This window comes from Macrobrachium rosenbergii, chromosome 37, assembly GCF_040412425.1.
Source record: "Macrobrachium rosenbergii isolate ZJJX-2024 chromosome 37, ASM4041242v1, whole genome shotgun sequence".
NCBI classification, from domain to species: Eukaryota; Metazoa; Arthropoda; class Malacostraca; order Decapoda; family Palaemonidae; genus Macrobrachium; species Macrobrachium rosenbergii.
The window spans coordinates 20,008,199-20,035,990 of NC_089777.1; the positions used below are offsets into that span (position 1 = coordinate 20,008,199).

At 37.4% G+C, this 27,792-nt stretch overlaps 1 protein-coding gene and 1 pseudogene across 22 annotated transcripts in view; one reads left to right on the top strand and one right to left on the bottom strand.

Annotated features, from left to right (window-relative positions):
• The window catches only part of LOC136825392 (putative divalent cation/proton antiporter TMEM165), a 49,304-nt gene that overhangs the window by 10,589 nt on the left and 10,923 nt on the right, over positions 1–27,792 (top strand). For 8 of the 22 annotated variants that reach the window (XM_067081693.1, XM_067081684.1, XM_067081691.1 and 5 more), the window contains exons 3-6: positions 7,388–7,637; positions 8,432–8,607; positions 16,738–16,782; positions 16,983–17,027. In XM_067081693.1, the coding sequence (XP_066937794.1) occupies positions 7,388–7,637; positions 8,432–8,607; positions 16,738–16,782; positions 16,983–17,027 (516 nt within the window). Of the gene's footprint in view, positions 1–1,555; positions 1,604–7,387; positions 7,638–8,431; positions 8,608–16,737; positions 16,783–16,982; positions 17,028–27,792 lie in introns of all 22 variants that reach the window. The other 14 variants (XM_067081680.1, XM_067081677.1, XM_067081681.1 and 11 more) reach the window with 5 other exon arrangements.
• Positions 23,740–26,327, bottom strand: LOC136825390 (piggyBac transposable element-derived protein 4-like; annotated as a pseudogene).

A 27,792-nucleotide genomic window follows, 5' to 3' on the forward strand; every position in this document is an offset into this window, starting at 1 on the left:
TTTTACAGTCTTTTTGTACTCCCGTTCCATTTTTTTTCTGCTTATGAGAGGTTTTTGAATCATTTGAAAAAGTTCCCATATATTCTTGAAATTTGCTTTACTTACATTGAGAAAAGTAAATGCATTCTTATGAAAATATTAATTCAAATGTTTTTTATTTGTGTGTGTGTGTGTGTCAGTATGAGTTGGTACCAGTGACGGTTACTCAGTACTACTTTACCGGTTATTTGATTATTCCGACAGCTGGAATATTACAATGTTGAGTGAAACCATATTTTTCCCTTATTATGGACTTGTTCTTAATCAGTAACCAACACTGATACCCCAAAGAGCCTTAATTAGTAGCCAACACCAATACCTCAAGGGGAATCATTAACAATTTTAGAAGTTTACAGAGAGAGAAAGAGAGAGAGAGAGAGAGAGAGAGAGAGAGAGAGAGATTGTTTAGTAGTTGCTGATATGTTGATGAAAAGCTTAGTAATCTCCCAAAGTTTCTATTAAGTTACTGTCAGAATTCGGTAGAAAGATATCATGTATTGCCTTGTAGGAAATTTGTTACTGGTTACTTTTGTACCAAGAAGGAATTATAATGATCTGAGATTGTTTGCTGTACTGGCATTATTCAGTATGTTAGTGAGGTTAATTGAAATTGAGAAGGTATGGTGCCCTGCCCTGATTTTATTGCTTGTCATTTAGTGACAGCGTAAGTGCCCAACTAATTCCCTCACTTTGCTCTAAAGCTTGATGTTGTGTAATATCTTGAGTTATGGAAGCTTGGTCTGCATTATAAAAGTTAAACTCTCACCTTAAATTGCCAAGGCCTGAACAAGTTATGCGTTTTCCACTTTTGCATTTAGATATTGGTTTGTATTTTTGGAAACTTGTAAATTTCCAGATCTATTGTAGTTTTTCCTTGTCATTTGCATCTGTGGTGTCGTGTTGGGTAAGTTTTTTGGTATTAAATTCATTTTTTAGGTATTAATATGGCTAAAAGTTATAATGATTTCATTTGGAACTGATATACAGCATGCTAACATTGTTTCATTTTACGAGAGATGAGAATGTTGGTAGAGGTTATTGTGCTTTTGTGTAGGCTTATAAAAGGAAACATTTTGGTGTAAAATACGCTCTCCATTTTTGCTGGAGTGTTCGTAATTAATAATTATTAAATGGCCATATTGACTGTATTGTATTTTGGTTACTTAGCATGTCTGTATGTGCTTTTTCAAGTATTCCTTGTTACAGTGCTGTGGAGTGGAACATGGTTATTGTCATGTATATACCGTAAAGTGAAATAATTTGAGTAGCCTTGCAACGAGAAAAAGCCATTCATGTTATTGACCCTGCATTTCTTGTGTTAGAAATTTGGTGAAGGTAGGTTTTCTCATCCCGTTGATTACAGCTGATTACTCGTCCGGTATCAACATGTTTTGAAATACTGATAAATTGTTGGTACTCTGCTAAAATATCCTATTCACTTTTGCCATTTGTAAATGTTTGTGTTCCAATATCTTGTCTGACTCTGAAGTCTGGTAGTGTTCATTGTTTTTCCTAGCGTTCAAAGGTGGACCAAGCGCTTCCAGTCAACAAGAGTGTCGCCCAGGTATTTCACTTCGTTTTTGCCTCGTGCATGGCAGCACAAGTGTAGATAACTCTTAGTGTTTGGCATTCTGCATGAATTCTTCATTCCAGTTGTGATACATCTCACATCCTTTTGTGATAGTATTAGAGTGTGCCCATAAACTTTGACTCTTCTTTTGTATTGATAGCACACAGTTTTTACATCCTGTGTCAGTTACTGATTTGTTTTATTTACCTTTTCGTTTTTAGTAGCAAAGATTTGGGAAAAATTTAAAATCTTTTAGTGGTAACTGTATGATCCTGTTGTTTTGTTTACCAAAACTTAGAGCTTTTAGTATCTTACAGTTTTTTATCTCGCGAAGATAGAGTTTGTCAGTCACTTCAAGGGATATTTTACCCCCATATTCGATGGCAGATAAATGCATTAGCCATTCCATCTCTTTAATTGTCTACAGGTCATTGTATGAAACTTATTTTTTATTTGTTTAAGCAAAGGTTTTCATTTTATTTTCTTTTGTATGATGATTTATGATGAAATATTTTAATTTCCTACTTCTGATTCTGGTGTCCTTTTTCAACAGTCATAAGTATCGTGTTCACTGTAATAGTCACTGAAACACTGTCTTTGTATCTTTGAGGGAAGTTTTTATTGTTTTAATCAAACCTGTCCTCGGCTTAATATTAAAAACTGCTTCTACATATTGTATCTTTACTCTAGCTTAGCTGGTATTGTAGTATCTATTGGTCTTTCAGCTTATCAGTATTTTTTATCCTGTCTTTAAACTTTAGCATCTGTAACAGTAGTCCTTCTGCATTTTTTGCTAAATTTTCTTTTATTTTAGTCTTGTTTTGACTGCAGTTAAACCATTTTAATAATCTTCTTTCAAAAGCTCTTATTTAGAAAGATTAGCAAAAGGAATTGAAGATGTTGCATGAAGAGGTAAAATTAGGAAAGCGCAAATTGCTATACAGATGAGAGAGAATTGGGTATGAAGCCTTATTGACAGTTTCAGAAAGAATGCTTTTATTACAGTATGATCAGCTGACTCTCATACATACATTATTTGGCTGTAAAAAACCAACCAAGCATTAGCTTCTAACTTTGGCAGAAGCATCGATTATAAGGGTATAAGATTAGTTGGAAAGTGTTCCGAGTTAATTTTTGAAATCAAGTGAGTGAAGGAATATTTCTGGAGTGAATTTTTCATTGAAAGTACTGTAGTGAAAAATTGTAGTTCACTTTCCAGAACAAATGTCTCTTGGTGTGGAACCATGTGATTATAACAAAATAGTCCTGAGGTTTGTTCAGTATAGAACATTTGTACAGTAATTACAGTATCTGTTATGTAAAAAATAACCCTTACGGACAAGGAAGCTCAAGAAGTCACAGGTTCAGAGGTCAGTCATAATTGGCAGAGGCAAGGGATAGGTCATTGCACTGTTAAGCAGTGTCATAGAGATCAAACACATTTATGTATGACCAGCTTTGAGGTTAGGACGCAGGGGAACCAGGTATCGGATGCTGATTATTTAGCAGGTAGACATATAAGTTTTCTCCCCTCCCTCCGGTGAATGGAATATTTATTTTTCATTTTATCGGTGGAGACATTTTTAACAATTTAACAACCTGTATGGATGTTTCATAGCGTATTTTAATAATGAGGTATCACATAAATCCAACTGAGTTACATGAAAATATTGGTAACACAATGTTATTCGTGTCCTCCATTTTTTTATACAAAATCAACACTTTTCTTTATTTTGGTACAAGAACTGCACTTTTTCTCCCTTCTTGGTACAACAACTGCACTTGCTTTGATCTTGACAGCTGTAGTAAAACTAGGACTATTTTTTCAAGGACGTTTATTGCTCACTGTCCAGTGTTAGTGCACTTACCATAAGCATTGCAGTGGTATGTTGCTAGTGTAGTTAGCTTTGCATCCATTGTGAAATGACCTAATTGGAAGTGAGTAAGTTCTGGGCTTCTTGGAAAGAAGAATGTAGAACCCTTGTCTAAGTTGTGTGGTCCCTTGCAAAGCTGTAATTAGCATGAATGAGCACCAAAATACTCCACATAAGTTTCATTTGCATGCTGTGTTGTTTGTCTGGCCACAACAGATGTAATTCCTTGACATTAGGGAAGAAAGAACACTTTTAAGAGCTTAGTAGAAACTTTCTTTACTCTTTTGGGAATGTTTATATTATTTATTTTATGTCTTAAACAAAATGAATTGCCTTTTATACATACTTCTCGTTATTGATAGCAAGTACGCGCGCAGAATTGTGGATTGGATCCATATTTTATACATTAGAGATCCCAGTTATAGCAGTTGATATTTGATAATCAGCTGATTATGTACTGTGTTTTCATGTGGTTGATTGCAAAGCCAGATATGTGATTGTTATTGTTAGGTAGTACTGTATAACCAAAACACTGAGTGAAGACTTAACTCCAAGGACTGGATGCCAAATGTATGAAGTCTTTGGACAAGTGAAAAGGTATATTTTGTAATCCCTGGTAGTGTGTTTACACAACTACTCAATTTCTGTACGACAGCGTGATTAGTATTGTGATTATTAGGGTTTACCTCTTCGTAAAACTCTGAACCCTTTCACGAAATAGGTATGTGGTGGCTTAGGTGGTTTGATGTTAAATAAAGATCTAGATTTCATAATTGTGTAACCATTACAGCTTTTCAGCATGAGTGAAATTTTGGTGTTACTTGAAACCATTGTAAAGGATCACACCCAATCTCATTCGGTTAGGGTAATCATTAGTTAATAGATTCACATACTTTTTCATATAGCTCTAAGTAATTATACTCTGAAAAGTCAAGCAGGTTTGTTAAATAGGTTCTGTTGGTACCCTGCAAAGGTTGAATTTTAGTCCTAAACACATATGCAGAGTTATGCTTGGTGCAAATATGTAGACATAGCTGGAAATGAAAGTAAGCAGGTAATTTGGCAAAGAGAATTTTTCTTGATGTTCAGATAGTTAAATAATTAAGGAGACTTTGCAGTTGTTGTGTGTGGGTAGTTGAGTACTAATTAAGGACACTAGTCGCTGTATTGAGACTTGGCAGCTGTTATGTGTGAGTTTGCCTGATTGTAGCAGGAAAATTTAGAATTTGCCAAATCTGCTCTCCAGTGATCCAGATTTGAATTGATAGTAGAGTCTTGTTGACTGACTGCAGTTTGCTAAAGATTATTTGGCCTGTTTGACACTCGTCTGAGTGTATATCCCAGTATGCTGTACTAGGAAAGAATTCCAACAGCATACAGTATCTAATTTTATAGAAGGAGCAGGTAAATAGTATGAAAATAAAATCTAGCAAATACACTTCATATAGTAGCAGTATTCACTACCTGCCAATACCTGTGGCATCCCATTTTTTTTCCAATTTTATTGTTAGAATGATGTGGTTGATCTCTTTACTTTTGTACCGTTATAGTAAAACACCTGTAGTGTTTATTCAGTATGTCTTGGCACACATAAAATTCCCCCAGTCAAATAAATAATTTTAGGATATCCCCTTGCACCCTCCCTTGAACTTGTGTCCCTTAGTAAAGTGGCACTCTTATAGCGTGTAGATTAGGGTATTAGTATTAAAAATATTGAAATCCTTTGTGTTCCTACATGAATTACAAATCCTGATATTTTACGTATGCTTAGCCCATAAGCGGTAATGAAGTATACTGTCATGGGTTTACCAGCTGGCCTTTTTGGCGTTAAAAATGTTACAGTTTCAGGGTTGGCTCCACCCGAAACCAGTTAGGACACTTACCTCACTCGTAGTATGTCTTCTGTCTTTTGTTTGTTGGTCTTGCTCCATTTCATCACTTGAAAAAAAGTTCTGACTACTATTTTTCTGTATTTTCTTCATTTCCTTGTAGAGTACCACCATGATGTCAGTCCATGTAACAGTGATTCTCAGTAACCTTTTAATCATTTATTTAGCTTTAATAAATGATAATTGATGCTTACATGAACCAAATTGTCCATGGAATTTCCATAACATGTACACTAGATTTTTTAGGAAGTGGCCGCATAGGTTTGTTGAAAGTTGGATCTTAGCTAGTTTGAGATTTCCCAGTAAAATAAAAAGGATATGTGCATTTTTTTTGCAACAGTATTATGCTGTAGGCACTGAAGTCCATTTGAGACTACAATACTGTACAGGCAGTCCCCAGTTTATGATGGGGGTTCTGTTCCTACGTTGCGTCTTAAACTGAAAGTCGTCGTAAACCGAAAAATCATCAAAAGTCATAAAAAATCCTAAGAAAATCTTACTTTTAATGTTTAGGGTGTATTGAAAATTATGTAAACTCCATTTTTATTGAGTTTTTCATAAAAAAAACTCCAAATTTCGGTTATTTTGCCCTTTTGTTGCCATATTTCTTCCATCGGATCGCCATCGTAAGCGTCGTTAGCCTGGAACGTGCATCGTAAACTGGGAAATCATTTCTGATGAATATATTTGGAAATCGTCATAACCTCAGAACGTTGTAAGCCAGACCTGTCATAACCCGGGGACTGCCTGTACTTTACTATCAAACCTCTCCCACAGATGTTTCAAATTAATTACTTGGTCCCCTGCACCGTCTTCATTCTTTGAAACAAAGGGTATTTCCTTATCGATCCTTATACTTGTCATTTTATTTAATTCCAGATTCTACTGTACACCTTTCTAGACTATTCTCCCATAGTTTTCACATTCACGTACATTGCCTTTCCCTTAATTCACCAGAATATTTGTCCTCTCACCCACTCGTTTGGAATCTTTCCCCCCCAGATATACCTTAAGCTTCTAGGTCAGGCACTCGGCCACACTTTTGCCACCATTCTACAAGTTTTCCTTCTGGATTATCTTCAACTTTCGTTTCCTTTTAATTCTTCAACTTTCAAGAGAGGACTCTTTACAGTGTAAAGAAGACATTGTAAAGACCCAGTTGTCACGATGCCAGGTAACTCAGAATCATTCATTCATTCATTGTAAAGAGTCCTCTCATTAAGTGTTATCAAATTTACACCAACCCTTTCAAATCTTGCATAATTTGGATATGCCACAACTATATCCCACACTTAATGTGGGGACACATCAACCAGCAGTAATCATTCTTATTTTAAGCAAGGAGATACTCATTCAGCATTAATCATTAGTAAAACCTAATCTTGTAGTATTTATGAAACAAAGCCTATTTATAATCTTGTGTAATTAATTAACTTGTGTTTGGAAAGAATGAATAACATTGGCCCATTTGTTTAAAATTAGTTTAGGCCTATTATATTCCCTTATGTTGTCTGTTACATTTTCTTACGCTGACTCATTCCATAATTATTCCTGTAATTGGAATAAATTAATTTCTTATTTATGTAATATAGTTCAAATAATTGTCATACCTCACATTTTCATTACACGGAGACCAATTTCCTCATGCATATTTTTACTGAAAATTACATTTACAGGGCATAAACTTTAAATCTCAGAGGAAACTTCTTGCCAAAATAGAAAATGCAAAAGAAAAAGATGGAGGTTTAGAGATGATGAATGTCTTGAGAAGATTCAAAAGATTCTTTGGTTATGTAAGTCAGTGTGTAGATTCTTCATTCACGCACAGATCACCTTTGATTTGGATGAGAGCACATCCTGCGTGTTCTGTGTGTCCTTTTACGTTCTGTTTGCAGTGTTTTGCATTTCATCCTTGTTTGCCAGAAGAATATTCTGACACTGTAGAAGTTTACGTTTGGTTTGGCACTGTTCCTCAATGAACTGACCTGAGAAACGTCGAACTTGTTTTATTCCAGGATGATACAGGGAACGGGCCTCCCGTGCCGGGGGACCTCGCTCCCAATGCCTCGGCGGGTGACTCTGACAAGAAAGACGAAGCCACCGCGAGCTTCACGAGTGCATTTGTCTCTGCACTGTCGATGATCATCGTAACTGAACTGGGTGACAAAACATTTTTCATAGCTGCCATCATGGCTATGAATCACCCGAGGTTGACCGTCTTTGCCGGGGCCATGACTGCTCTGGCTATTATGCACTTCTTGTCAGGTAAGGTTTGATCATTGTTCTGTGAGTAGATATCTAGTAGTATTTTAACTAAAAAAAAGTATTGCTATTTTCTGTTTTTGTTTCATCAGAGTGAAAATGTCAGCTGCAGCTGTAGAATGTACAAGATTCCTCGATTCCTCAAAAGGTGGACTTTGGAATCCGTGTAATTGTTATATTTTTTATTGCAAGACTTGCCATATTGCATGTGAGAACATTTAATTTTTCTGACATGAAAGTTTTCCTTCAAACCTGTCAATCATATTGGTCTCCTGGAAATGATCAGTACTGTGTACTCAATATAGGAATGAGTGTACACAAGTACAAACCATCTTTTTCTGTGTTTGCTTTTGCTTTGGATAAGAAGAGAAAGTGCCCAACTCAAATTTGCATAATTGGCAATGAGCAGACCAAATATGAAGTACTGTATTATACAGCACTCACTATCATTCCTCACAGTTCATAATCATTAGCCTGAGTGTTAACCCTTGAGTTTAGCCTATTAATATCCAAAATGCAAAATAATATAAGGCACTGGTTTGTATCTGGAAAACAAGATTTGTTTTTAGAAATGATAAGTTAGATGTCACAAGATGCCTAATAGAGTCCCTGTCTTAGCCAGTTTTGTAAATAAAATTCGCATGCAAGTCTCTTGCCTTTTTATTTTAGCTTTCTCAAATGTTAGTCATACATATTCTACGGAATAAGTGCAGAGCACTTTACTATTTTTTCAGATCTTTTAATCTGCCCGATATACTGTACACTGTCAAAATATAGATTATACTCCCCTCTTGCAGCTATGTTTGGCTACGTCATCACGTGGATCCCTCGCGTGTATACTTTCTATGCTTCGAGCGTCCTTTTTGCCATCTTTGGCATCAAGATGCTTCGTGAGGGATGGAACATGAAACCTGAAGAAGGACAGGAAGAGTTTGAGGAGGTTCAGTCAGATCTGAGACGTAGAGAAGATGATGTGAGTATGAAAAAACCATTTTCTCTCTTCTTGGAGCAAATTGGTGTTGTTGTGTTACAGTAGCAGTATTTTGGTAACGTTTAGCTGTAGCATTTTTGTAGACAGATTCTGTAGAACCTCGTTCTCCCTCTATCTCACTTTCTTGGAGTATAAAAGGTTGCTGTTAGATTTTTTTATAACCATTTCTCCATTATTTCAGTTCCTTGGAGTTACAGAAAGTCGCTTCATAATGTATTCACTGTTATTGATGTTCTTATTGTGTAGCACCTGTACACGTGTAGTATTATAAGAATTTGTAAATTGTTTTTACTGCAAGTAGACATCTTATGAGTGGCAGTAAAGATGCCCAAGAAGCCTGGCCAAAGTGATTTTATAGACTATTATTATTATTATTATTATTAAAAATTTGTTAAACGAGATACAGAGTCAATATTTGAGACTCATAGGGCTTGTGTGAAGGAGGTAATGTTAAAGAAGTTGGACAGCCAAGTAAAGAGACACCAAGTGAACAGATGAAAAGTAAAATGATGTTGTGAAGAACCTTTTAAACATTATTGTTCCCCCACCCCCCCAGTACAGTATAGGAAATAAGCAATTATTTCCATCTTTCATCTCAGTTTTCTGAGAAAACCAAGAACTGGAAAGGGTAGTAAAGTTGTCTCGAAAGTATTAGCTACATCTACGATTGTTCTAATAAGCTGAGATTTCCATGAGAAGAATATCTTCATTGGCTGTCTGCATCATTTTAACATTACTGTCCGAATACTCTAGGGTAAATGTGTGTGAATGAGGAGACAAGCTTTAGTGTAACACAGACGGCATGCACAATGTTTTGAAGACAGTTCAAGCAGACTGTGGTACGTGAACATCTCGGAGAAAAGTTACTGAACTGTTCATTTCAGTAGCTGTGGTCTCAGAAGATATGCTTCCTTGACTGTAATGCACTAACGATGAAGAGTCGAATTATTTGCTGCGTCATTTCTGTTAAAGCAAAATTTATTACCTTCTTTTATCAGGACTATATTTTGATTTAGTTCATAAAAGTCCCAGTTAAAGTTGACACAATTTTTGTCATCTTTTGCTATATATTTCGGTAACACTGAGACTGATTTTTTGTCGCGTTTCTTTCACCCAGAACGTCCTTTTAAGAGAAATTTTGCATGAAGTTTACAGGATTGGTAATTGTTCATTGTTGTACTTTGTCTAAGGGATTAATAATTATCTCTCAGAACTTGGGTCCATTGATGAAGCATGGTTGTTTAAGAATGTGGCTTGGTTTAAGTATAGTTTCTCAGTTACTGTATATGATTTTGACGTATTAGCTTTTAGTTTATGAAGTTCAAGGAGTTTCTCTTAATTACTTTGATTTTGGTTATTTTAATTATATGCCTCTCTTTTTTCCTGCTTTTGAAACACTGTTTACCTGATATTCAAGAAACAAAATCGACATAGATATAATTTAATATTGTAGTTATTATTCAGAGGATAGACCCCTCTTCAAATGGAACAAGTCCAGAGGGGACATTGACTTGAAATTCATTTGAAAGAAACTACAGAGGACAATAGGTACAGTTATAGGAAAGACAGAAAGAAGAGATCAGTTGATAGAAAAGGGAAAAAAAAAATGAATAAGTTCTTGGGTCAGTAGATAGAAATATAAATGAATTATTAGAATACAAAGCAAATTGTTTTCGGGTAATACAGTGGACCCCCACCTATTCTGGATTCGCGGCTTCACCTACTTTGCGGCGTTTTCTGTGGAACGTATATACACGTTATTCGCGGAAAATTCACCTATTCACGGTATTTTTCATAGAGAAATATTCACTAATTACTGTATTTTCATATCATTTTCGTGACTAAACGCATTTTTTGTGATAAAACTATTAAAATACTCAGGTATAAGCATTTTTAGAGGGTTTTTTTGGTGTTTGAACTATCAAAATAGGTAGTCAAGCCTTTTTAGAGGGGTGTCAAGTATTCGTGGATTTTAGCTATTCATGGGGGATTCTGGTATGCGTCCCCTGCGAATATCGGGGGTCAACTGTAATGCATTGCATCTTCGCTGGGACTTTTGAGGTTCTAATTACACATCATCATCAGGGAGACTATTCCACAGTCCGAGATTTGTTTAGCATGAAAGTAAATCTACTGAAGGAAGTGTGCTGAGAAGCATCCCAGATACAGAACAGCGCTCCAAACCGGGATTGATAAGTAATGTAAAGCTCTAGTAACTCTGCTGAAGAAAACTTACTGGGATTAAAACATCCCAGATAGGGAACAGCATTCTCAATGGGAATGACTAAGCCAGTATAAAGCTTTAGTAACTCAAGTCTTCAAAACTGAAGACAAAATTTTCAAAAAGCTGATTCAGTCATTTGAAATATGGAACCTCTTTAATAATTTGAAGTTACATGAGCCTCCAAACTGCTTATAGGAGTGAGAGGTTTAATTCAATCGTCATCAGATATAAAAAAAACATTTAGGTATGTACACAATACTGGTGTAGTTAGACAAAGGAATGCAGTAAACCCCCATATTCGCGGTCTCAATATTCACGGACTTACGTATTCGTGGATTTCTCTGTGGAACGTTTCTACCCATTATTCGCGGCAAATTCGCCCATTAGCAGTACTTTTCACTGGGAAATATTCACTAATTACTGTATTTTCATATCATTTTCATGACTAAATGCACTTTTTGTGATAAAACTATTAAAATACTCGGGTAAACGCATTTTTAGAGGGTTTTTTTGTGTTTAAACTATCAAAATAGTCCTAAGTGTTTTTAGAGGGGTTTTAAGTATTCGCGGATTTTCGCTATTCGCGGGGGCGGGGGTTGCTGTACACATCCCCTGCGAATACGGGGGGTTTACTGGATGTAGTATGATGGAAAATACAGAGTATAGTTAAAAGGTAAAAGGAGAAGGTATATGAAGGACTGAGTCACTGGCAGATGCATGAATGGAAGTTAAGTAAAGGTTAGCTAGATTTCATCCAGTGTAAGTCATATTCTTTTGTCAAAGACCTATTACATGATGAGAGGATTTACGTTAACATATATTGCACACTTTGTACATGAATATTTGTTTGAGGCTCATGGTATGAAACTTAAATGTAGGCAGATAGTTGTAGGCCGGTCGGACGTAAGCAAGACTAAGGAGGTGAGTTTGAATTCAACCCTATCCCCGAGTCAGGCAGTTTACGTGCTTCCTCTTCCACCTTTCTTTTCTCCTCAACTGTCAGTTTTCCTTCTTTTCTCTCCCCTCCAGATTTGTTATAACCTATTTTGCCCACTTATATTCCAAAGTTTTCCTCCCCTGTTCCATTTCAGACAACTCAACTCGGTGCCTTTATAGCCAATACCTAATACTTCTGGTGCTGCTGCTCCTCATTCATTTATTTGCTGATCTAAACTAAACTTTTCCAGTTTTTAGTCTGGACTTTAAACTAAACTTTTCTAGCTTTTAGTCTGGACTTCTTCATCCCTACCTACGTGCAATGGGAAAGCGATTCCATCTGCCCTATGCACAGCAATCTTATTGGATGCGTGGGCCAAGTATTCCCTTGCCTTTTACTCGACACAAACCTTCACTTCTATGTAATCTCCCCTTGCAACCCTACAATAAGTTGGCTACCTATTATCAGCCAGAAAGTGTCTTGGCCATTGAGAATGAAATGCAGTGACAATGCTTTGGATCCTTATCTAGTTTTGCTTCTAGATGAATGTTCCTTTATCGTAACAGAAACTGTACTCTCCTCTGCATCTTAGTTTATGACAAGACTGGAGGTTGATAAGTCAAGGTTAAGGTATTTATGTAAATTTTTGTGATATTTATTTATTGAGTAGACCACTTCAGATTAATTTTATTTTTCATTGTGAGGCATTAGATATTTACAACCAGTTGCTAAATCAGTTGAATTAAACAGGTCCAGGTTGAATGTAGCTACAATTTTCCTTCATGCTTTCTTGTATTGTTAATTGTACATATTCAATCACCTCCCCATACTCACTCCTTCGTTCTGGATCAGGTGTTTATATCTGAAGTCTAAGCCCAGGGCCAAACTCTTAGGGTCACCCTCAGCTTCTCCTGACCGATCAAGGACACTAGACGTTTTGCTAAATGCCTGCTTCTCGTCGACAGTATCCTTAGATTGTAAGTGGAGTGTATGCTGAAACAATAAAACCTTCTGTAGTGTGAGGAGCACCTTTCACAAGACTTCAGTTTCAGTAGCTGCATTGGAGATGTGTAAAGATTTTGGAATGCACAGTTTTAACCTCATTCCCTGCCGTGTTAGGTGACAGTCAGTGATCACTTTTCCGCAGCATGCATAGCCTCCCTTTGTTCCTTTTATGGCGTCACACTAATGCAGTGGTCATTACAGTATAGTGATGATGAAAGAATTATCCTTAATGGACAGGTACCTCAAGCTATCAAAGTAGAATTCGATTTTCTTAAAATACGAAGGAAGGCCTTAACGTTAGAGGTGAAGACAGTGCAGTAAACGTAGATCAGCAATGCTCTCGTTGTTACTGGTAACTTGTATTTCGGTCCCCAAATTATAACTAATATGATATAGTTTAACAAGACTATCAAGGTGAAAATTTAGAGTAAGGGAAATATAAGAAAAGTTGGACAGTCAGATGGGAATAGACCAGAGGGAAAGGGTGAAAAGGGGAAAGGCAGAAAGAACCAGTAACTGCAGCTAGACTTCAACGGGATGCTGTAAGGATCCATTAGTGTGCAGTTGATGTCACAGCGAAGGTGGTAGGCAGTCCCCTAGTTACAGCAGTCTCGATTTACAGCATTTCGACTTCATAGCACTTAGCTCAAGGTGCCGTGATCTTATGGCACCATAAGCAGTTTTACGTAGCTGTAAGCACCATTTATTCCCATTATTTCATGACGTTCCCATTTACGGTGTTTTTCGGGTTACAGCGCACCGTCGGGAACAGAACCCTCACAGTAAACCGGGGACTGCCTACCCCTGTGATGTTTCTAAATTAAATCCTTGTTTAAATCCCCTCAGGTTTCAGCCACACATCAATTCAGTTTGTGCTGAGTGCACCTCACATTCATAGCTTGCTCAATGACAATTCACTGTGAACAGTTATTGTAATTTGACTTTAATGTAATGGATTATTCATTTTGACTAAGCTTTCCCCATACAAGTTGTGCCCTTTAACAGGGTATTGCTGTATGATAGAATGTTAATTTTGGCTGTGCCTTCCCCGCACATGATGAGCACCTAAGGAGTGGTAGTGCTATCTGTGCACCTCACATGCTACAGGCATCACTGCAGTGTTTGCAGCGTCTCTTTGGCCACTAGCTGCACCTACTTTGCAACCTTTTACTGTACCTCCATAATTTCTTTTCCCATCTTTTTCAGTCTCTCTAACTATTACTTCTTAGTGCACCTGTGGGGTTTATTCCAATTTATCCTTCTCTTCTTTGTACTTCATCTCATTTACTCTGTGGAATTCTTTATCTTACTGCCCAACCACCCCAACTCCTTGTTTCACTGTCGTAAACCCTGAACGGCTGAAAATTTCCCAGTGCGTGGCATTTTAGCCAAAATTTTGTGGTTTATTCAGTCACGTAAAATGTGTATGTCATGCAGAGGATGCTGTACTCATAAATTTCATGGACCCTTCATTATTGGAATCTCACCAGGTGAGAATTGAATGACAGTTTTATGTGAGCAGAATCTGTAGGAATGATAGCAAAGATATACTCAGAGTACTTATTCTTAAACATTATATGGTTTTTATGAGGCTTTTTACCTGTCTGCAGTTGAGACAAAGCCACCAAACCAGAATAAGTAATAAAAGTTCTAAACCTGGAACCATTTCCCTTCTAAAAAGTAATCAAGTTCACAAAACAATAGGAGAAGGGACATAAGCATCGATCATACTGAATCTGTACATTTCCAAAGTATTGACCAGAGCTGTCAGATCAAGAAAAAACACGCAAGAAGTAAACATTGCTCTCAGTAAGGACAACATTCATGAGTGGGGATGCAAACTCACTTCATGCAAGAGACAGTCTTTTCACTCATGCTGACCAGCTGGGTTCTCAAAGTAGATAGATATGCCAGGAAAATTTAGAGTTGCTGTGCATATGCTGTATGTGACTTTTGTTTCACTCTATTGACTTTGATGATGCACCAGTTGCTTGATTTCCTCCCTTGTACCGTACTTGTAATATTCTTCCGGTGGTTTTTATACAGCACCTTTTTTGACCCGGTCTTCACTCAGTGCATCGTAATGGTATTCAAGCTGACGAGACTAGTGTATCCCCCATTCTGATCTCTCTCTCTCTCTCTCTCTCTCTCTCTCTCTCTCTCTCTCTCTCTCTCTCTCTGTTTGTGTGTGTGTGATTTGCACAAGAAAATCCTTCAGTGCTGCAAGCATTTATTCAGTCACTGCTGTTATGTTGTTTTTGAGTGACTTAATAATAAAACAAACACTAAACATTTTCAGAACAAGTAAAACAATAATATTTTCTAAGCTACTCATCAAGATAGAAGGGATTTTTAAAGAGAGGAGATTGCACTCTCTTCTGCTTGTAAAATTTCACAGAGTTCAGCTATGCTATGCATTCTGTTACTCGGTAACGAAATCCTTCTCAAAGGGGTGTTCCATTTACTTCTACTAGAGACTTTGCAGGGAAGGTTTTTATTGATAAGCAAGACAGATGACAGAAGAATAAATTGGTGAAAAGCAGTGTGGGTTTAGGAATCCTGTGGTATTAAATAAGTAGTCTTGTGAGAAGTTTGAAAAAGGCCGTATATGGCATACATGAACCAATGAAAGCTCCAGTAATAAAGAGAAGCTGCAGAGAGTTGAATGAATGTAAATGGGAAACCAGAAGATGAAGAAATTAATGTTAATGTGGACAGTGGAGGAATGGAAGTTGTTGATTCGTACAGTTACTTGGAAGTATAATGTAACAAAGCTAGGATGGGAATCAAGAGGAGTCAGAATGAATATGGTAAAGGAAAGAAGTAGGATTATTGCAAAATCTGTATATAATAAGAAAAGACAGTCAGTGAAAGCAAAGTTTGGGATATATGAAAGGATTGTTTAGCTAACTGCCCCTGTTGGATGTGAAGTGTGGATATTATGTGAATGAGAAAATGAAGGCTTAGAAAAATGAAGAAATGCCTTATGCACGTAAAAAGGCAGGTCAGGGTGTAGTGAGGTGTTTTGGTAATGGGAAGAGATTTAAGGACAATAGACTGATAAAAAAACATACAATTTGACAGTTTTGGAAGAAAGTAGGAAATTGAAAAGGTGTTAAGTGGATGCTTGTGCAAAAGGCAATAAAATGGAGGGGCCTTAGCACCCAGGAAGCACCAGAAAAACTGCATGACAGGGCAGAGTGGTGAGCTTCATGTGTAAGTATATAAAACATCTATAGTTGTAGAATTTCCATGCAAGGGTTCATTGGTATATTTCTGATATTGCAGGTATGAATTTGGTAATGTGTAATGTATTTTTTTGTGGAGCTACCCGCATATTAGATTCAATTTTTTTCCCTTAAATTTTGCTTTTGTTTTCCTTACAGCCTGATGTATGGTACAAGCATTAAATTATTATTAATATTTAAAGAAAAAATATTTTTTATTTTGTCTTATTTTTTTTATATTGTATCACACCAGTGATATTTATTAACTTTTTTTTTATATAAAGATGTTTAAGTTTTACAAAAATACAGTATAATGTTTTCATAGTAAATATTGTTTATACAGTATGCAGTATATTCATGGTTATTTACCTCCATTTCACTCAGAGGTTATTGTCCGGATTATTTTCAATTCCAAATAATTTCAAAGATACCCTAAACAATTTGTGGATTTAGCAGCCCCCCCTCCTCCCCATCATACTTCCTCCACATCATTTCTGTAACAAACATTTAGTGTCGTTCATTCACCCCAATCTTTTCCCATCAAAATTCACCCCCATTGTATTTCCATTAAATGGTGTCAGCAGTCTTTTGTTTTTGTAGAGAAACATGTAGAGTTTTAACAATTGGGGGGAGAAGACACTTATTGAAAGCATGTCTCATGATCAGCTCTCATTGTCGAGAAGACCCCTAAATCACACTGCCCTTCTCACTTCCAATAGGCTCGCAATGAAAGCCGGAATGAAAACACAGAAACCGAAGCTCCGGTGAGTCCTTACGGAACCGTTGTAACAACTGAAATATTTTGCCATGTTTAGATATTAGTTGATGCTAATCACTTGTTATATTCGTTGGCCAGAAAGAAAGAAAAAAAAAAAAGAACGTGACATGTATTTCTTGATAAGTTTTTCATAGAGTTTCAGTCCTCAATGATAACGCGATTCCACGTTTCTTGCCGCTGTTATAGAGTGTGAGTGTTCAGATGACAGTAGAGGGAGATGGCCAAGTGACGGTGAGTTGCTACAAGTCATTCCTTATACATACGCAGTATTATGTAGTGTCCAGACTAATACAAATTAGTTCAGTGATGCTTCCGTACATGTGACTACTCACCCGTGCTATTGACTTCATACTCATGAATCATTTACACATCCACATGAAGTACTCGCCAGTAGACTTCCATACACATGAATCATTATATATCCATATAAAATACTCAACAGTAGACGTCCATACACCTGAATCATTACATATCCATATGGAAGACTCACCTGAATTATTAACTTTCACACGCTTGAATCATTACATGTCCATATGGAATACTCACCTGAATTATTAACTTCCACACACCTGAATCATTGCATATCCATTTGGAATACTCACTGAATTGTTAACTTCCACACACCTGAATCATTGCATATCTATATGGAATACTCACCTGAATTACTAACTTCCACACACCTGAATCATTACATATCCATGTGGAATACTCACCTGAATTATTAACTTCCACACACCTGAATCATTACATATCCATGTGGAATACTCACCTGAATTATTAACTTCCACACACCTGAATCATTACATATCCACATGGAATACTCACCTGAATTATTAACTTCCACACGCCTGAATCATTACATATCCACATGGAATACTCACCTGAATTATTAACTTCCACACACCTGAATCATTACATATCCACATGGAATACTCACCTGAATTATTAACTTCCACACACCTGAATCATTACATATCCATAGGGAATACTCACCTGAATTATAAACTTCCACACACCTGAATCATTACATATCCATAGGGAATACTCACCTGAATTATTAACTTCCACACACCTGAATCATTACATATCCACATGGAATACTCACCTGAATTATTAACTTCCACACACCTGAATCATTACATATCCACATGGAATACTCACCTGAATTATTAACTTCCACACACCTGAATCATTACATATCCACATGGAATACTCACCTGAATTATTTATTAACTTCCACACACCTGAATCATTACATATCCTTGTGGAATACTCACCTGAATTATTAACTTCCATATGCCTGAATCATTACATATCCACATGGAATACTCACCTGAATTATTAACTTCCACACGCCTGAATCATTACATATCCACATGGAATACTCACCTGAATTATTAACTTCCACACACCTGAATCATTACATATCCACATGGAATACTCACCTGAATTATTAACTTCCCACACACCTGAATCATTACATATCCACATGGAATACTCACCTGAATTATTAACTTCACACACCTGAATCATTACATATCCATATGGAATACTCACCTGAATTATTAACTTCCACACACCTGAATCATTACATATCCACATGGAATACTCACCTGAATTATTAACTTCCACACACCTGAATCATTACATATCCATATGGAATACTCACCTGAATTATTAACTTCCACACACCTGAATCATTACATATCCACATGGAATACTCACCTGAATTATTAACTTCACACACCTGAATCATTACATATCCATATGGAATACTCACCTGAATTATAAACTTCCACACACCTGAATCATTACATATCCATAGGAATACTCACCTGAATTATTAACTTCCACACACCTGAATCATTACATATCCACATGGAATACTCACCTGAATTATTAACTTCCACACACCTGAATCATTACATATCCACATGGAATACTCACCTGAATTATTAACTTCCACACGCCTGAATCATTACATATCCACATGGAATACTCACCTGAATTATTAACTTCCACACACCTGAATCATTACATATCCACATGGAATACTCACCTGAATTATTAACTTCCACACACCTGAATCATTACATATCCACATGGAATACTCACCTGAATTATTAACTTCCACACACCTGAATCATTACATATCCATATGGAATACTCACCTGAATTATTAACTTCCACACACCTGAATCATTACATATCCATATGGAATACTCACCTGAATTATTAACTTCCACACGCCTGAATCATTACATATCCACATGGAATACTCACCTTTATTAACTTCCACACACCTGAATCATTACATATCCACATGGAATACTCACCTGAATTATTAACTTCCACACGCCTGAATCATTACATATCCACATGGAATACTCACCTGAATTATTAACTTCCACACACGCCTGAATCATTACATATCCACATGGAATACTCACCTGAATTATTAACTTCCATGCGCCTGAATCATTACATATCCACATGGAATACTCACCTGAATTATTAACTTCCATGCCTGCCTGAATCATTACATATCCACATGGAATACTCACCTGAATTATTAACTTCCACACATTACCTGAATCATTACATATCCACGTGGAATACTCACCTGAATTATTAACTTCCACATGCCTGAATCATTACATATCCACATGGAATACTCACCTGAATTATTAACTTCCATGCGCCTGAATCATTACATATCCACATGGAATACTCACCTCACCTGAATTATTAACTTCCACACACCTAAATCATTACATATCCACATGGAATACTCACCTGAATTATTAACTTCCATGCGCCTGAATCATTACATATCCACATGGAATACTCACCTGAATTATTAACTTCCATGCGCCTGAATCATTACATATCCACATGGAATACTCACCTGAATTATTAACTTCCATGCGCCTGAATCATTACATATCCACGTGGAATACTCACCTGAATTATTAACTTCCACACACCTAAATCATTACATATCCACATGGAATACTCACCTGAATTATTAACTTCCACACACCTGAGTTCCTCTTTGGAGGAGTGGTAGAGTACTGGCACGCTGTTGGCTCAGCGTTCGACTCTTCGAGCACACCAAAGAAGAATTAGAGGAATTTATTTCTGGTGATAGAAATTCATTTCTCGACATAATGTGGTTCGGATTCCACAATAAGCTGTAGGTCCCAAGTTGCTAGGTAACCAGTAGGTTCTTAGCCACGTAAAAATAAGTCTAATCCTTCTTCGGCCAGCCCTAGGAGAGCTGTTAACCAGCTCAGTGGTCTGGTTAAACTAAGATATACTTAACTTTTTCCACACACCTGAATCATTACATATCCACATGGAATACTCACCTGAATTATTAACTTCCACACACCTGAATCATTACATATCCACATGGAATACTCACCTGAATTATTAACTTCCACACGCCTGAATCATTACATATCCACATGGAATACTCACCTGAATTATTAACTTCCACACACCTGAATCATTACATATCCACATGGAATACTCACCTGAATTATTAACTTCCACACGCCTGAATCGTTACATATCCGTATGGAATACTCACCTGTATTATTAACTAACACACGCCTGAATCATTACATGTTCATATGAAATACTCACCATATGCTATAGATATGGGAATATTCGTAACAAACTAAAGCACTCATTGGCATTTTATGTGCAGCGCATGCTTGCTCCTGAACATAAGGCATTGCCTTTAAACTTAAATACATTTTTCACACTACATTTATAAAAAGCATTGTATATATAAGCAGTATTCATGTTTGTGTGCAATATTTATGTAGGAGGCTATGTGTTGCAGAGTTGCCTTTTGTTACAACCATAATCTAGAGCTCCCATTGCATATGTAGTTGATGTGTTACTGTAATATTTGGGCTGGAAATTTTCCCAGAGAAGCAGCTAGGACATGGAAAATAGTTTATATCAGGCACAGCCTCTCTTTTATGAAGATTATTGATGTGACTGAGGAATGAGTAACAAAATTGGCTTCATCATTTTGTGAATTGAGGATTTACAATTAGAAGGGACAGCTTACGGTATCATTAAGACTCCGTACTCAAAGTACCATCAGAAATCACTTCCCGGGTTTTACGAGTCGAGTGATTTTCAAAGCACTTGGTTGCTGTACCTTTTATTTTTGTTTTATATTATTGAAAATAGCTTTCTTTTTAAAGAGGTGCTGTGTTCTGCAAAATCTGTTTCTGTAAAGAGTCTAGCAAGAATGAATATGAACTGAAACTAACCCAAGCATAAACATACCTTATTGCTGTCGTAAACAACGTAGTTTATTAATACTAACTCTGATGTTGGCTTGTTAATCAAAACTAATTCATGTAAAATTATATGGCTACAACTTATCGTTTTGTATAGGAAATGCTTAAATTTTGCCTTCCTTACAACAGCATGAACACCTTAAATGAAACTGTTTATATCAGTGAAGGAATGGACTCATAATAATGGAGTTGTTCTGCACAATTTGATGTCATTAATAACTTTCAGGCTGTACACACTTCCATGGAATGTGAACAGACTTAATATTGTTAGTGACTGGAATGCACATAGTCTCCATGATGATTCTAGTTAACTGACTTGATAATCTGGATCCAAATTAAATAGGTGTCTTCAGATGATAATCTCAGGCTTCTGAATGAAGAAAGGATAAGCACTTCTCTTTCATACATTAAGCAAAGATCCGATTTTCATCGGTGCTCACCCTTGGTGATTAGATTATACCAACCGATTTTGGCTGTTATTCTGTTAATGATTGTTTTGCAATAATATGCTGTCTGTGTATCCAGTCACTCACCTTCATTACTCATTGTAGCGTTAATAAGTGAGCCGGGAGAAGAAATATAATAGATTTTTCAGAGAAATTACTTTGCGAGAAAGTGACAAAATTTCCCTGTTAGTTGTACTGCCAAAATAAATGAAAAGTCCAGTCATATACAGTATCTTGACAACACAAAGTAGGAAGTTCAGTGTTATTCTGAAAATTTGTTTTTGCCAAATGATTTGTCAAAAATATTTAATAGGTTAGACTGTCTTTTAAGTTGAAAAAGGTAAACAGTATGTCTAAAGGACTGTAATAAGCTTGGAATAATGTCACAAAAGTGATGACTTGATGTCAAATGAAAATATCGAAGCTTATTTGTATTATCTGAGAAACCAGGGAAGAGAAATTATTCTTGGTTTGTTCCTTGGAGTGTAGAGAAATGTAATCGGTGAAGAATATAAGTCAGTCAGTTGATAAGCGATGCATTTTTTGGTACTCAGATTCTTTATAAAGTTCACAATAAAGTAGAGTTGAAGCACCAGCCTTGTATCAGCTGTTCTCCATATGAAGAGCTGACTTAAGTTTCTTGCGGCATACTTCTTCATACCTCGGAGCATAAAACAGGCTAGAGTAATGACTAGAGATATTATTTTGTTTTTGGTCACACAGATTATTGTAGAATAATGGACGAAAAATGGCAATTTGGAATTATCTTAAAGCCCCTTGTCTTGGTAAAGCAGGCTTGGTTATATTTACACCTGGTACAGTAATTTAGTCGCAGAATGAGCCTGCCCGATAGGGATAGGTAAAGTTGCCTTTCATTAGGCCGTAATATGGCCAGCCACAAATTATTTTTTAAAGGTATCTGATTGTTTGGGTCCATTTATCAACTTTTGCTCTTCCGGTTATTATACTTATGTACAGTCTTGATCATTCTGTGTAGCATTGCCACTGACATAGAAATTGGAGAGTTTGAAAAGGTGTAACTAGGTCAAGGTACATGGCTAGTGAGCTGTGAAAGATTGTACTGTATTCACAAATGAGGAAGTGGCAGCTGGAAAATACACTGCAGTGCAAATGGAGCGTCGTCGGAAAGACTACATAATAAAAGACCAGACAGGACGAGAGTTCAGTAGTACACTTTGTTGCCACATGTAAGTGAAGTTCTGGATTAGAGGTTCTTAGTGTTGTTATTATTGAGAAGATGAAACCTATTCGTATGGAACAAGCCCACAGGGGCCATTGACTGGAGATTCAAGCTTCCAAAGGATATGGTGTTCATTAGGAGGAAGTAAGAGGAGGTAAAGGAAAATACAGAAGTAGAGATATCACTTATTAAAAAGAAAAAATAGATTAATAAATAGATAAAAATGTATTAAAATACAAGGAGAATTATATTACGGTAGTAATGCATTGCATTTTCCCGTGAACTTCTGAAGTTTTAATTGCACAATCTTTAGGAGGCTGTTCCACAGTCCAATGGTGTGAGGAATAAAGGACCTGTGGAACTGAGAAATTCAGCAGCAAGGCACATTTACTGCATATGCCTGCAGACTTCATTATGGTCAACACTTCAAGCATTTGTCTGGTTTATTATATAAATATCTGTATATTAGGACAAGCAACGCTTGAAAGATCAGCAGTCATCTGTCTTCTTCTTTCTGTTCTTTGCCTGCTAGACCTTGGAGGTGGGAAATTGCTCGTTCTGATGTTACTGTGATAAAAAAATTACTTTTAAGTTAAACCACCATCATGTACCATGGAACTAGCGCATCCCAAAGTTGTCCAATTCGGTTGTTATGTTCTCGATCGTATAATACTGTACTACTACTATTCTTTGTGTTATTGTTATGCAACAAAAACCTCTGAATTTCTTGATTTGCTTAATTTTTGGATATGCTCGATCCTGTAAGCTGAAATTGACTGTGACCTTGTGGCTTAACCCTAGAACGGTAACCCTCCATTTCCGTAACATGAAAGGTAACCCTGGGTGAATTTCACCCGGTAATTAAATAATTAAAATAAAATACTTATCCTGAAAATCTTGTTATTTGGAACACATACGAATGAAATATAACTCCTTCTCTCTTATTGAGGCTATTATAAATGAAATCCTCCTGTAAATCATATTTTTATTTTTTTTTCAAAAATACAGAAAAAAAATAGACTTTTCTTGGAGTACTTTACTAATTAAATTGACAAAAAAAAAAATGATTTCCGAATTTTGTTTTTTGTTGGTGTAGAACTCTCTACTGTCATGGGACTACGTACTGGCTGAATCCCATCTCCCAAGCTCGTATACAATCTGTATGGGAGACAGACAAAAAATGGTAAATTTTTCAGTACATACCAAATTAATTTTTTTCTATTCAACACTTGCAGTATGGCAAATTATGCTTCAAATGACTCAAAGTACATCAATGAAACACATACAGTACTATATATACACTCACCTGTTAGATACAGTCACCACAGACTGGATACAGATGCCGAGGACACATCGGCTTGACGCACTTGTTGCATCTGTGACGCGTCTCCCTATCGGACTTGACCGGGCACTCACAACAGCGCACCAATGCACCGCTGCTGGCTGAGAAAGATGTCCCTGGTGATCCTGCAGCACTGCCTGGTGATGGTACATTGCAGACAGTGGTGATCAAGGACTGCAAGGATCGGGGCAAGGGTAAATCCAGCCGTGACGTGGCCCATGGGGTGATTAGGGCCTTCCCGAGCTGCAGCATGAATTTCTGGCGTGATATGACTTTTCTGTTGCCCCCTCTTTCCATATTCTCCTTGTATAAAATGTAAGAGTTTACATTGGCAGCATTCACCATTCCATAAAAAGTACAGAGTGGCCAACGTCTTGTTTTGCGCGAACAGGAATTCCCGAACACATCTGGTCAAACGTATCAACGCCTCCTTTTGTTGAATTGTAGAATTCAATGATCTCCGTTTTTCCTTTAGTGCCAATGTTGGGCTGAGTGTGCTGAGATGACAGGAGCAACACTAGTTTCTTTGTTGTCTTGGATGTATCAGACACATATGACACCAGAGTCATTTCCTTTGTGTACAGGAAGGCACTTGATCCACGCTCTCTTGTAGCTTTGTCCGTCATCTCCTTCGGTATCTCCTTCTTGTTGGCGCGCACTGTGCCAACAAGAGTCATGCCACAGTTATTTAGGAGATCTGATACCAGGGGAACAGAGGTAAACCAGTTGTCAGTTGTGACGTTCCTGTGTGTTCCATGGTAAGGCCTCGTTAGCTCTCGGGTAAACTGATGGCCGAGTGTAAGGCCGCCCTTTGGTTGAGTCCCCTGCTTCCCCAAGTATGGGATGCCACCAACCAAGTACTTGGACTTGCTATCATTGATGAGAACGAGCTTGATTCCATACTTGGCGGCTTGTTGGGAATGTACATACGGAAGGGGCAGCGGCCCCTGAATCCCAGTAGCTGCTCATCAACAGTGAGGTTTTCATGGGGACATACAGTTTGCCACATCTCTCAATAAAAATGTCCCATATTTCCCTCACAGCAGCAAACTTGTCAACCTCTCGCCGAACCTGTCGCGTTTGTGGGTCGTCAAATCTTAGACACCGAATAAGGAACCTGAACCGAGCCTCGGACATTGCCACACGGTATAGACCACAACCTGTATCCACGCTCCACATTTCACTGGTGGGGATGTGTTCATCGCACTTCTGGGCACTGATGATAAGTACACCCAGCAATGCTTTGACTTCTAATGGCACAGTGGGAGCAAAAGTGGCTGATCTTCTTTTATAGTTGGAGGCAAATGTATCAATGGCCTTGTTAGTCCACGTCACAATCACTTGGATGAGATCATCATTGAAAAATAAACTGAAAGCTTCCTCTGGTGACACTGCATTCCTTGCCGCCCCTGGAGTTGGGCCAGGAGTAAAGGCGCTCACGATGTTCCTTGTGGGAGTCCTTACGTTACTTGGGGTCTCACGGCCGACAACTCCACCTAAACTTACTAGGGGGCAATCGTTGTAGTCTTGAATGTGACGATGGGCGGAATATCACGCTGGCGCCTTCTTCCCCTATCAGTGGCAGCAGGAGTAGCTGAGGTAGAAGCGATAGGTGTGGGGACGTCGGTAGGAATTGGGGATAGAGAACGGTCAACAGAGGTACGACGGGGGCGTTTGACTGGTGTAGAGGCTACCCTTTTTCCTCTTTTCTTCTTCATGCTCATCATCACGTCATCTTCTTCCTCATCAGAACTCTCATCTCCTGGTTCAGGTAAATATTCTTGGTTTTCATCACTATCATATAACAGGTCACATTCAAGTTCATCAATTTCATCATTATCACTTTCAGAACCACTATCTTCACAAATTTCTGAGAGAGCCCCAGTTGTGTTCATAAGTTCAGACAGTTCTTCATTTGTGTATGCCTTTTGCTGGTCATGGCTTATTCTTTATAATTCACTCACTTTTATTCACTAAATCTTGCCTGAAAAGAAAAAAAATATTATGCAAGGGTTTACAAAATAATATGTCACATTCAAGTTCATCAATTTCATCATTATCACTTTCACAACCACTTCTATCTGCACAAATTACTGAGAGAGCCCCAGTTGTGTTCATAAGTTCAGACAGTTCTTCATCTGTGTATGCCTTTTTCTTTATAATTCACTAACTTTTATTCACTAAATCTTGCCTGAAAAAAAAAAAAAAATATTAGGCAAGGGTTTACAAAATAATACAATAATAGTAACACTGGGAGAATTCCACCATATGTACAACATACGGGCACAGTAACCCTGGGAGAAATTCTCCCGAAAATGCGTTCTAGCCAAAAACCAGCCGAGAGCGCGGGACCACACACCTTCACCAACCAAGTCAGATAAGGCACTGAAGGTACTGAGCCACTGGAGTCCCTCCCCCAACCCCTTGGGGGGGTACTACGTCATTGCCAGATTCAGTTGGGTGAATATCTCCCCAGGTTACCATTCTAGGGTTAAGGCAGTCTGATTCTAACATAATACAGGCAGTCCCCGGTTTACGACAGGGGTTCCGTTTTTACGCTGCGTCGTAAACCGAAAATCGTTGTAAACTGAAAAATCATCAAAAATTGTCAAAAATCATAAGAAAACCTTACTTTTAATGCTTTGGGTGCATAGAAAATGATGTAAACTGCATTTTTATTGAGTTTTTCATCAAAAAAACCTTAAAATTATGATTATTCTGCCGTTTTGGAGCCATATTTCTTCCGTCGGATCGGTGACGCGGCCGTCGAACCCGGAACATGCGTCAAACGGGAAAATAATTTCTGATGAATATATTTGAAAAGCGTCGTAACCTCGGAACGTCATAAGCCAGACCCGTCATAAACCCGGGACTGCCTGTATACTTAAAGTGAGTTTAGATCCCATGAAACCCCACCTGGGAAAGTTGATTACTATTGATATATTTCTCATTCAGATTCAGTGCTTTCGGGAGCAGCACATTTCACAAGTGAGGAACTTGAGAAGTTCAGAGGTCTTTGTGGCTTAACATTAGCAATATACATACCATGTGAAGGTGGCTAGCAGATTCAATGTTGTTATTTATATTCAGCATGACTAAGCATTCTTTTGAAGCAAGCTTCCATTGAGCAGAAGGACCAAGCACAGAAAAAGGAAAAAAATTGTGGAAAGTAGTTCAGGATAAAAGGGTGTCTTTTTATGTTCTGAAGACTGGTTAACAGGTTCTTGGCTTTGCTAAGAATGGAGAAATGTACCTTAGTTTGTAGCACTAGCTAAAAATAAGAGAAATATATTTAGCCTGAGCTAAGGAGGGAGGAATGGAGTATTTTAACTCTGTTGACCAAAGAGGAATGTGTTCGCGTCAAAAGATGTGGTATAAATGCGGCTCCATTGAATAATGCATTGTTATTGTTCCAGAAAATGAGCTTGCAGTGGGATACCTGTAAATAAAATTTAGTCAGTATAACACATCATAAATTTTGAATAAAAAACTATTTCTGCAAATCTAACATTTTTTGAATGTGCTTGTGAAAATATACAAGTCATTTATATCCCTTTTTTTTTTTGTGGTGGTGGTTATGACCGTTGCATTACGATAAACTAGACTCTTGTGTTTTGGTGTAAATTACTTTCCATTCTCCAGCTGCTGTATTCTACTCACACAACTACATAGGCAAGTTGCG